The sequence below is a fragment of the Rana temporaria genome, chromosome 12 (genome assembly GCF_905171775.1).
Source record: "Rana temporaria chromosome 12, aRanTem1.1, whole genome shotgun sequence".
NCBI classification, from domain to species: Eukaryota; Metazoa; Chordata; class Amphibia; order Anura; family Ranidae; genus Rana; species Rana temporaria.
The window spans coordinates 131,114,716-131,126,711 of record NC_053500.1 but is presented as its reverse complement, the minus strand read 5'-3'; the positions used below and the strand labels follow the sequence as shown (position 1 = coordinate 131,126,711).

Here is an 11,996-nt window from a genome sequence, read left to right as displayed (position 1 = left end):
TATATATAGGCGGGCGTAGCGCATCTCATATGCGCTACGCCGCCGTAAATCTGAGTGGCTCCTAGGGTATCCACAAAGAACTTGCTCCCATATGCGGGCCGGCGTAACATAAATCTGCCGGTCGTAAGCCCGCGTAATTCAAAGTAGGCTTGGAGTGGGCGTGTTGTATGGTAATCTGGTATGACCCCACGTAATTGACGCTTTTTACGAACGACGTGATTTTGCGCATGCGCACTGGGATACGTCCACGGACGGCGCATGCGCAAAATCCCGCCGCAAATAGTCAATGCTTTCGACGTGAACATAACCCTATTCGCAAACGATTTACGCAAACAATGGAAAAATTTACGCTGTCCCGACGTCCATACCTAAGATTGCGTACACCTCATAGAGGCAGGGGTAACGTTACGCCGAAAAAAAGCCTTACGTAAACTATGTAAAAAAATGCGCCCGGCGGACGTACGTTTGAGAATCGGCGTATCTAGCTAATTTGCATACTCGGAATAATTGCATACACGCGGAAATCAACAGAAGCGCCACCTAGCGGCCAGCGTAAATATGCACCTTAGATCCGACGGCGTACTAAGACGTACGTCAGTCGGATCTAGCCCAGCTTTAGGCGTATCTTGTTTTGTGGATACAAAACAAAGATACGATGGCGCATCGTAGAACTTACGCGGCGTATCAATAGATACGCCGCCGTAAGTTCTTTGTGGATCTGGCCCGTGTTGTTCATTTCATTCCCGAATTCATATTCAGAAACATTTAAATGGTTATTTTATTATTCGGAGAGTCGGATATATCCGAATACCCGAATTACAGTGTAAACAAAGTTTACCGAATGCTCCGAATAACGAAACAAAATTTGTCCGAATTTCTAAATTAAATTCAAATAGAATTTTACATCGAATTTCATTCGAATTTTTAGAGTAACATTTCCAAATACATGCTGTTTTTGTTGAGCCAAAAGGTCATTTAAAAAGTCATTGGGGCAGATCCACGAAGATCTGCCCCGGCGCAGCGTATCTGAGATACGCTACGCCGCCATAACTTACTTTTTTTCGTTTGAATCCTGAAAGAATTTGAGGCTTAAGTTACGGCGGCGTAGTGTATCTCTCGCGGCGTAACGGCGCCTAATTCAAATCGGCGAGTAGGGGGGCGTGTTTCATTTAAATGAAGCGCGTCCCCGCGCCGAACAAACTGCGCATGCGCCGTCCCTAAATTTCCCGCCGTGCATTGCGCAAGGACGTCATTGTTTTGACGTGGGCGTAAATTACGTCCAGCCCGATTCACGGACAACTTACGCAAACAATTTTTTTTTTTTTAAATTAGACGCGGGAACGACGGCAATACTTAACATTGAGTACGCCACCAAACAGCAGCTTTAACTATACGCCGAAAAAAGCAGATTAGAGATGACGTAAAAGAATGCGACGGCCGCTCGTACGTTCGTAGATCGTCGGAAATAGCTAATTTGCATACTCAACACGGAAAACGACGGGAACTCCACCCAGTGGACGCTGAAGTATTGCATCTTAGATCCGAAGGCGTACGCCTGTCGGATCTAACCCAGATGCTGTCGTATCTTGGTTTGAGGATTCAAAACAAAGATACGACGCGGGAAATTTGAAAGTACGCCGGCGTATCAGTAGATACGCCGGCGTACTCGCTTTGTGGATCTGCCCCATTGTAATCATTCGATGAAGATCATTCTTTTGTTTGTTCACTTTGCCACATTCAAATCGAAAAAAATATATAACATTTTCAATTTGACTGATTCTAAATTTATCGATCTGAAACTTTGTAAAAAAAAAATAATCGAATTCCAAATAGGAACACCGAATGCGTATCCTGAGTACGAATCAAATGGAACCACTTGCCTACCAGGCACTTACACCCACCCCCTTCCTGCCCAGGGCATTTTTCAGCTGTCACACTTTGAATGACAATTACGCGGTCATGTAACACTGGACCCAAACTAATTTTTTATCATTTTCTTCACACAAATAGAGCTTTCTTTTGGTGGTATTTACGGTAATCACTGCTGAGTTTTTTATATAATTTTTTTTTTTTTTTAAATGTTTTTTACTTCCCCGCCCCGAACGAACTGCGCATGCGCCGTCCCTAAAATATCCCGGCGTGCATTGCTCTAAATGACATCGCAAGGACGTCATTGGTTTTGACGTGGACGTAAATGGCGTCCAGCCCCATTCACGGACGAGTTACGCAAATGACGTAAAATTTTCAAATTGCGACGTGGAAACGACGGCCATACTTAACACTGGATACGCCACCTAGGGGGCATGTTTATCTTTACGCGGCGTATCTCTTACGGAAACGGCGTATCTTTACTGCGACGGGCAAGCGTACGTTCGTGAATCGGCGGAACGACTCGTTTGCATATTCTACGCCAAACTCAATGGAAGCGCCACCTAGCGGCCAGCGTAAATATTGCACCCTAAGATACGACGGCGCAGGCTGTCGTATCTTAGGCATGTTTAAGTGTATCTCAGTTTGAGAATACATTTAGACATACGACGGGCTTAGATTCCGAGTTACGTTGGCGTATCTACTGATACGCCGGCGTAACTCTTTGTGAATCTGGCCCTTTGTAACTAAGTAATTTTTCGCCTTCACTGATGTGCGCTGATGAGGCTGAGCTGGTGGGCATTGATGAATGAATGAAATGAATGAATGAATGAAAAACGTATAAAGCGCGGCGCATGCGAACTGAATCGCTTCTGGTGAGGTGTCACTTATGGGCACTGATGAGGTGGCACTGATGAGGAGGCACTAATATGCTGCACTTATGAGCACTGATAGGCGGCACTGATATGTGGCATTGATGAGCACTGATGGCCACTATTAGGTGGCACTGGTGGGCACTAAAAAGCGGCACTGGTGGGCACTAATAGGCGGCACTGGTGGGCACTAATAGGCGGCATGGATAGGCAGTACTGATGGGCTTTGATGGGTGGCACTGATGGGCGACACTGATGGGCACTGATTGACAGCAGTGCTGGACGTTGATGGCCCTGATTACATTCCTACATGTCCCACTGTGAGGAGATGCCTCTGATTGGCTCTCCTCGCCACACACTCTGTCAGTGTGAGGCGAGGAGAGCCGATTACCGGCATCTCCGTGTTTACATGTGACCGGCTGTGGTTGGACACAGCCGATCACATGGTAAAAGATCCACGGACGCGGCTCTTGCATGACCGCGCAATTGTCAATAAAAGTGTGACAGCGAAATTGGCCTGGGCAGGAAGGGGGTAAAAGTGCCCAGTATTGAAGCCGTTAAAAACCAAGGTGGCACAGCCGCTTCCATATGTTTCTTTATTGGGACAGCCAGAGGGCCCTATGACGACATGTCTCCGGGGCCCATTTTGGAGGCGCTGTGCCTTTAAGGAAAAGATTACAATAAGAACTCCGCAACAATGTTGCCAAAAAAACTTTCTCTGCGGGTCACGTGTCCCCTCTGTCCGGGTCATGTGAGTCACTTGTACTTGGACGGAGTGGGTGCGCCTCGCCTCATTTGCATGGCACCTCCTTCCTGCCCTCTCCCGTCCAATGGAAGCCCGCCATTTCCCCCGGGGCCGCCCTCTGATTGGCGGGTGGCGGTGCCAGTCTCCGCTCTCTCCTCCGCTATAAGTGACGTTGAGCGGCGGTGTGCGGGCACAAGTCTGCTGGGAGGGATGGCACCGGAGCGGCTCTGTGTCCTGGAGAAGGGGCCCTCGGGCTACGGCTTCCACCTGCACAGCGAGAAGAACCGGCCCGGCCAGTATGTCAAGCTGGTGGAGCCCGGCTCGGCCGCCGAGAAAGCGGGGCTCAGAGCCGGGGACAAGCTGATCCGGGTGTGCGGGGAGGACGTCCGGGAACTGGGGCACCAGCAGGTGGTCAGCAAGATCCGGGCGGCTACCGAGCAACTCACCCTGGAGGTGCAAGGACCCGAGGAAGAGGAGGAAGAAACTTCCCAGGTATTCCGAGGATCAAAGTCCATCCTAATCCATTGCTTCTGTGCTGGGCGGGGAGCCGGGGGTTCTGCTGAGCCGGGGTAGTTCTGTCCAGCCCGGGGAGCCGGGGTTCTGCTGAGCCTGGGGTAGTTCTGTCCAGCCAGGGGAGCTGGGTTCTGCTGAGCCTGGGGTAGTTCTGTCCAGCCCGGGGAGCCGGGGGTTCTGCTGAGCCGGGGTAGTTCTGTCCAGCCCGGGGAGCCGGGTTCTGCTGAGCCGGGGGTAGTTCTGTCCAGCCCGGGGAGCCTGGGTTCTGCTGAGCCGGGGGTAGTTCTGTCCAGCCCGGGGAGCCGGGTTCTGCTGAGCCTGGGGTAGTTCTGTCCAGCCCGGGGAGCCGGGTTCTGCTGAGCCTGGGGTAGTTCTGTCCAGCCCGGGGAGACAGGGTTCTGCTGAGCCTGGGGTAGTTCTGTCCAGCCAGGGGAGCCGGGTTCTGCTGAGCCGGGGGTAGTTCTGTCCAGCCCGGGGAGCCGGGTTCCGGGGATTGGGGTCTGCTGAGCCTGGGGTAGTTCTGTCCAGCCCGGGGAGCCGGGTTCCGCTGAGCCTGGGGTAGTTCTGTCCAGCCTGGGGAGTCAGCGTTCTGCTGAGCCGGGGGTAGTTCTGTCCAGCCTGGGGAGCCGGGTTCTGCTGAGCCGGGGATAGTTCTGTTCAGCCCGGGGAGCCGGGTTCTGCTGAGCCTGGGGTAGTTCTGTCCAGCCAGGGGAGCCGGGTTCTGCTGAGCCTGGGGTAGTTCTGTCCAGCCAGGGGAGCCGGGTTCTGCTGAGCCTGGGGTAGTTCTGTCCAGCCCGGGGAGCCGGGTTCTGTTCAGCCTGGGATAGTTCTGTCCAGCCCGGGGAGCCGGGGTTCTGTCCAGCCCGGGGAGCCGGGGTTCTGTCCAGCCTGGGATAGTTCTGTCCAGCCCGGGGAGCCGGGTTCTGCTGAGCCTGGGGTAGTTCTGTCCAGCCTGGGAGCCGGGTTCTGCTGAGCCGGGGGTAGTTCTGTCCAGCCTGGGAGCCGGGTTCTGCTGAGCCGGGGGTAGTTCTGTCCAGCCCGGGGAGCCGGGTTCTGCTGAGCCGGGGATAGTTCTGTCCAGCCCGGGGAGCTGGGTTCTGTTCAGCCGGGGATAGTTCTGTCCAGCCTGGGGAGCCTGGGTTCTGCTGAGCTGGGGATAGTTCTGTCTAGCCCGGGGAGCTGTGGTTCTGTTTAGCCTGGGATAGTTCTGTCCAGCCCGGGGAGCCGGGGTTCTGTCCAGCCCGGGTTCTGGCAAGGCAGGTTGTGTCCACCCCGGGAAGGCCGGTTCTGTCAAGCCTGGAAAACCAGGGTTCTGGGATGCCAGGTCCAGTCCACCATGGGATACCTATTGTCCACTCTGGTAATCCGGGTTCTGCGTAGCAAGGTTCTTTTCACCCCGGGAAGGCAGGTTCTGTCCACACCGGGTTCCGGGAAGGCAGGTTCTGTCCACACCGGGTTCCGGGAAGGCAGGTTCTGTCCACACCGGGTTCCGGGAAGGCAGGTTCTGTCAAGCCTGGGAAACCAGGGTTATATGACGCCAGGTCCAGTCCACCATGGGATACCTATTGTCCACTGTGGTAATCCGGGTTCTGGGAAGCCGGGGTTCTGTCCAGCCCCGGGAAGCCGGGTTCTGTCTACCATGGGATACCTAATGTCCACTCTGGTAATCTGGGTTCTGAGTAGCGAGGTTCTGTCCATTGTGGGATAACAAGATCTGTCCACCTTGGGTACCCAGGATCTGCACACCCCTTCCTGAACCTGCATCCCTGATCACATACATGGGCAAACCTGCAATTATTGGCGTGGCAGATGTTGCACCACAAGAGATGGCAGACGGGACACGAGACCCCCCCCCTTGTTATGAAGTTAGTAGGTGTAGTTTGGGAACCCCAATGTTGGAGTTCCCCAGGGATGGATGATGGAATGTTGACGTGAGGAGCCCCCCAAAAATTGGAAATGTCAGTTTGGGGTGATAATTGCCGTGAATGGAGATGAACGGTTTTCAGAACTGATACAAAGTATCCGGATTTGTCGCCGTGTGACTTCCGTTTTGTGAAGGAGCTTCAGACACAGATGTGAGGCTCAGAATTGAGGATCCGTGGCGTCTATTCTGGGAGTTTCACAAGTCAGAATTTGTTTCCGTAGACGACCGTGGAAATGGTTTTAGGTTATTGGATGGCGGCCCCGTCTTCTGGGAATTGGCAGGCGCTGCCGTGATTCCCGGATCTGATCCCGAGCGATAACTTCTGTATTTCCTAGATCGCTGTTCTCAAATAGGTTCCTTCAGAAACGAGTAATCTTCCCAATGTAAGAGACCTGCTTCCCACTGACACCCCCCCCCCCCCACACACACACTCAAAGGGTCATTCTCCCCACTGCCACCACTAGGGCATTTTCCACTGAACCCCCCATGTAAGCTATTCTTCTAACTGACCACCCCAATGTATGAGTCCTTCCAATGGACACCCTTCCCAATCTGAAGGGCATTCTTCCCATTGCCAACCCCCCCTAATGTGAAGGGCATTCTTCCCATTGCCAACCCCCCCTAATGTGAAGGGCATTCTTCCCATTGCCAACCACCCCTAATGTGAAGGGCATTCTTCCCATTGCCAACCCCCCTAATCTGAAGGGCATTCTTCGCACTTGCCACCAATGTAATCGATGCATCACGATTCTGCATCTAAGCAGAGACTAGCTGAATCACAATTGCATCAATCACGTCATGGCCCCTGTCAGTCGTCCTCTCCATGCCTAAATGTGTGATCACAGAGCATGGCATCTCCCGCTGTGACGCTCACCTTGGCTCTGAAATGCCTAGTGGCCACTAACAAAAGTCCAATGCCAGTGCGTGTATGCTAGGAGGCGGGACTTGACGCCGTCCGCCGCGCAAATCAAATCCAAGCTCTGTAACAGTGGCGATCCCCCCCCCCCGCTCTGGGGGATCTGGCCACTAGTGAGGCTGCACTAATGGCCACTTAAGGCAGCACTGATGGGTACTTGGTGAAAACCATGGGCAGTAATTGTGATGCATCGTGGTATCGAATAGTTGACAGGATAATTGCAATCGAAATGTGAAGATGCACACCTCTAATGTAAAGGGCATCTTTTCCGCTAACCCCCTTTCCCCAATGTTTGGGCCATTTCTTCCCACCCCAATATAAGTCAGTCTTCTATCTGACCCCCCCCCCCCCATGTGAGGGGAATTCTTCCCACTGACCACCAATGTAAGGAGCACTGTTCCTACTGACCCCTCCCCTAATGTGGAGGGCATTCCTCCCAGTGTGAAGAGCATGCTTTCCAATGACCACCCTAATATAAAGATCATCCCCCCCCCCCCCCAATGTAAGGGACATTCTTCTCACTGATCACCAATGTAAGGGACATTCTTCTCACTGATCACCAATGTAAGGGACATTCTTCCCACTGATCACCAATGTAAGGGACATTCTTCTCACTGATCACCAATGTAAGGAACATTCTTCCCACTGATCACCAATGTAAGGGACATTCTTCTCACTGATCACCAATGTAAGGGACCTTCTTCCCACTGATCACCAATGTAAGGGACATTCTTCTCACTGATCACCAATGTAAGGGACATTCTTCTCACTGATCACCAATGTAAGGGACATTCTTCTCACTGATCACCAATGTAAGGGACATTCTTCCCACTGATCACCAATGTAAGGGACATTCTTCCCACTGATCACCAATGTAAGGAACATTCTTCCCACTGATCACCAATGTAAGGGACATTCTTCTCACTGATCACCAATGTAAGGGACATTCTTCTCACTGATCACCAATGTAAGGGACATTCTTCCCACTGACCACCAATGTAAGGAACATTCTTCCCACTGATCACCAATGTAAGGGACCTTCTTCTCACTGATTACCAATGTAAGGGACATTCTTCTCACTGATCACCAATGTAAGGAACATTCTTCCCACTGATCACCAATGTAAGGGACATTCTTCCCACTGATCACCAATGTAAGGGACATTCTTCCCACTGACCACCAATGTAAGGAACATTCTTCCCACTGATCACCAATGTAAGGGACATTCTTCCCACTGATCACCAATGTAAGGAACATTCTTCCCACTGATAACCAATGTAAGGGACATTCTTCTCACTGATCACCAATGTAAGGGACATTCTTCCCACTGATCACCAATGTAAGGGACATTCTTCCCACTGATCACCAATGTAAGGGACATTCTTCCCACTGATCACCAATGTAAGGGACATTCTTCTCACTGATCACCAATGTAAGGGACATTCTTCCCACTGATCACCAATGTAAGGACATTCTTCTCACTGATCACCAATGTAAGGGACATTCTTCCCACTGATCACCAATGTAAGGGACATTCTTCTCACTGATCACCAATGTAAGGGACATTCTTCCCACTGATCACCAATGTAAGGGACATTCTTCTCACTGATCACCAATGTAAGGGACATTCTTCCCACTGATCACCAATGTAAGGAGCATTCTTCTCACTGATCACCAATGTAAGGACATTCTTCTCACTGATCACCAATGTAAGGGACATTCTTCCCACTGATCACCAATGTAAGGGACATTCTTCTCACTGATCACCAATGTAAGGGACATTCTTCCCACTGATCACCAATGTAAGGGACATTCTTCTCACTGATCACCAATGTAAGGGACATTCTTCCCACTGATCACCAATGTAAGGAACATTCTTCTCACTGATCACCAATGTAAGGAACATTCTTCTGACCCCCCCCCCCCCCATGTAATGGACATTCTTCCCACTGCCCCCCCTGATAAAGACTGATGTAGACTTTTGGTAACACAGACCCGTGTCCCCTTGGGGGAGGGGGGGGTTCTTTATTCCTGAAGTTCTGCTTTAACAGCGAGTCTTGGTTCCTTAGCGGTGAACGCAGACCAATTGTCGTCAAAAGAACTGCGCAAACACTGATGGTGCATTACAAATCACTCTAAAATTTCAAGTTTAGCGATTTTCATAGAAAATTCCAGATTTCCTTGGAAAAAAAAATTGCATATTGGAAAACAAGAGCATAAATCTCCCGGCTGACGTGGCCTTTTCTCACCTCTTCCATGTGAGTGTCGGGTGATCATCGCTCAGGTCTGCCTTATCAGCGGAATTTAGTGAGTAAATAGAAGAGGGTGTATCTTCCCAGCATGGGACACGCAGAGGAATGAAATCCCCCCCCCCCCCCCCCCTTTATAAAAAAAAAGGGGGGGGGAGTTTGGCTTTGGCCCTAAAATCTGAGTTGTCAGAAGCAAATGTTTACATACCTTTTTTATCTTGTGTATTTCCTCCATATCTGTGCAGTAATCCAATGTAAATCCTTACTTCCTGTAGTAAAGACCAGTCGCTGCTCTCTCTCCTTGTACAGGATGACTGGTCTTGTCTCCGCCCCCCTTCTGTGTTTTTCTGTAGGCATCCTGTAGTGGGTGGAGCCTGCTTGATCTCTCCCACGGCTCTGCTTTCTTTGTGCAGGGTGGCTGGTCTTGTTGCCACCCCTATGATTTTTAGATGGCTTGTAGTGGGTGGAGCTACTAGGCCTGGGATATGCAATTAGCGGACCTCCAGCTGCTGCAAAACTACAAGTCCCATCATGCCTCTGGGTGTCATGCTTGTGGCTGTCAGAGTCTTGCTATGCATGATGGGACTTGTAGTTCTGCAACAGCTGGAGGTCCGCTAATTGCATATCCCTGTACTGTCTGTGCAGGCTGTGTACAGCATAGTAATGATGTCACTGCTTTACAGGCTAATACCTGAGTTTGCAAAAGAATGGAACAGTGGGCACCACCATCTAAGTGTAGACTTTCTTACAACCAGAAGCATCAACAGTATGCACTCACATGCTAGAAATGGGCACCTCAAACAATCCTGCGGCATCTGCAGAGTTTGCCAGGGAAGCGGTCGCGTAGTGCCTGGAAGTGGCTATATACAGTATCTCACAAAAGTGAGTACACCCCCTCACATTTTTGTAAATATTTTCTATCTTTTCATGTGACAACACTGAAGAAATGACACTTCCCTACAATGGTGTGTAGTGAGTGTACAGCTTGTATAACAGTGTAAATTTGCCGTCCCCTCAAAATAACTCAACACACAGCCATTAATGTGTAAACCGCTGGCAGCAAAAGTGAGTACACCCCCCTAAGTGAAAATGTCCACATTGGGCCAATGTGACTCATTACTGTTACAAGGTCTCAGGTGTGAATGAGGAGCAGGTGTGTTAAATTTGGTGTCCCTTCCCTTCCTTTCTTTCCTTTTTCTTTCCTTTTTCTTTCCTTCCCCTTTCCTTTGCTTTTTCTTTCCCCTTTCCTTTGCTTTTTCTTTCCCCTTTCCTTTGCTTTTTCTTTCCTTCCCCTTTCTTTCTTTTTTTTTTTCTTTCCTTCCCCTTTCTTTCTTTTTTTTTTCTTTCCTTCCCCTTTCTTTCTTTTTTTTTTCTTTCCTTTCCCTTTCTTTTTTTTTTTTTTTTTTTCTTTCCCTTTCTTTCTTTTTTTTTTTCTTTCCTTCCCCTTTCTTTCTTTTTTTTTTCTTTCCTTCCCCTTTCTTTCTTTTTTTTTTCTTTCCTTCCCCTTTCCTTTGCTTTTTCTTTCTTCCCCTTTCTTTTTTTTCTTTCCTTCCCCTTTCTTTTTTTTCTTTCCTTTTTCTTTCCTTCCCCTTTCCTTTGCTTTTTCTTTCCCCTTTCCTTTGCTTTTTCTTTCCTTCCCCTTTCTTTTTTTTCTTTCCTTCCCCTTTCTTTTTTTTCTTTCCTTCCCCTTTCTTTTTTTTCTTTCCCCCCCCTTTCTTTTTTTTCTTTCCTTCCCCTTTCTTTTTTTTTCTTTCCTTTTTCTTTCCTTCCCCTTTCCTTTTTCTTTCCTTCCCCTTTCCTTTGCTTTTTCTTTCCCCTTTCCTTTGCTTTTTCTTTCTTCCCCTTTCTTTTTTTTCTTTCTCTTTCTTCCCCTTTCTTTTTTTTCTTTCCTTCCCCTTTCTTTTTTTTCTTTCCCTCCCCTTTCTTTTTTTTCTTTCCTTCCCCTTTCTTTTTTTTCTTTCCTTTTTCTTTCCTTCCCCTTTCCTTTGCTTTTTCTTTCCCCTTTCCTTTGCTTTTTCTTTCCCCTTTCCTTTGCTTTTTCTTTCCTTCCCCTTTCTTTTTTTTCTTTCCTTCCCCTTTCTTTTTTTTCTTTCCCTCCCCTTTTTTTTTTTTTTTGTTTCCTTCCTCCACGTGACCCCATGCTCAGGCCTATCCATTGGCTGCTTGGGCACGGAGTTGGGTTGTGTGTGTGTGTGTGTGTGTGCGCTCCTAGCCTGTCAATGGACCATTTAGGAGTAGCAGCAGATTGATGGGCTCATCCCTCTGATCTATTCTCCTCCAATTATCAGGCAATTTGCATACAGGGCACCTGATGACCCCTTTTTGCTGCCACACCACCTTTTTAGTTTGCTATACTGGGAATCGAAACCGGACCTAAAACCATATTCAGGTACTAGGCGTTATTTTGCTTAAAGTGAATCCTTTTTTCAACCATGGCAAAAGTACTGGGTACAGTATGCTGCCTGCCTGTAGCGGGGCTGGGTGCTGCACCCTCTGCTTCTTGTACAAGGGGCCTTGGCAGTCGGGCAACCCGCCCACTGCCCACAAACCGAATAAACTGACCAGGCTCTGCACACTTGGATCAACTTTGCAAAGAAGACTTGGCTGAAAATTTCCCACCATTGCCACCAACTGTTCTGATTTGTGTTTCCCAGCTTTGTGTTGCAATCGTTGGCACGATCGTTGTCTGGTGTGAAGGTGCCAAATGATCTTCCATAGGCAGACCGTTCTCTCTGTGCTCAGAGGTCATAGTCTGTTGTGGGAAGTGATGCATGCTGGGACTTGTAGCTCCACAGCGTTGGGATAGACGCGGGTTGCAGAAGATTGTTCAATACAAAAAGTGAATCCAGCATTGGCACGTAGTGTACAGGGAACACAGAATATAGTCATATGGTAACTGAAATCTGAT

General features: G+C 49.3%; 1 protein-coding gene across 1 annotated transcript in view; it reads left to right on the top strand.

The window, feature by feature from the left end:
• The first annotated feature begins 3,651 nt into the window (after positions 1–3,651).
• The window catches only part of LOC120918861 (Na(+)/H(+) exchange regulatory cofactor NHE-RF1-like), a 30,064-nt gene continuing 21,719 nt past the window's right edge, over positions 3,652–11,996 (top strand). The window contains exon 1 of the mRNA XM_040330710.1: positions 3,652–3,978. Coding sequence (XP_040186644.1) covers positions 3,697–3,978 — 282 coding nt within the window. The 5' untranslated portion in view covers positions 3,652–3,696. The remainder of the gene's footprint in view (positions 3,979–11,996) is intronic.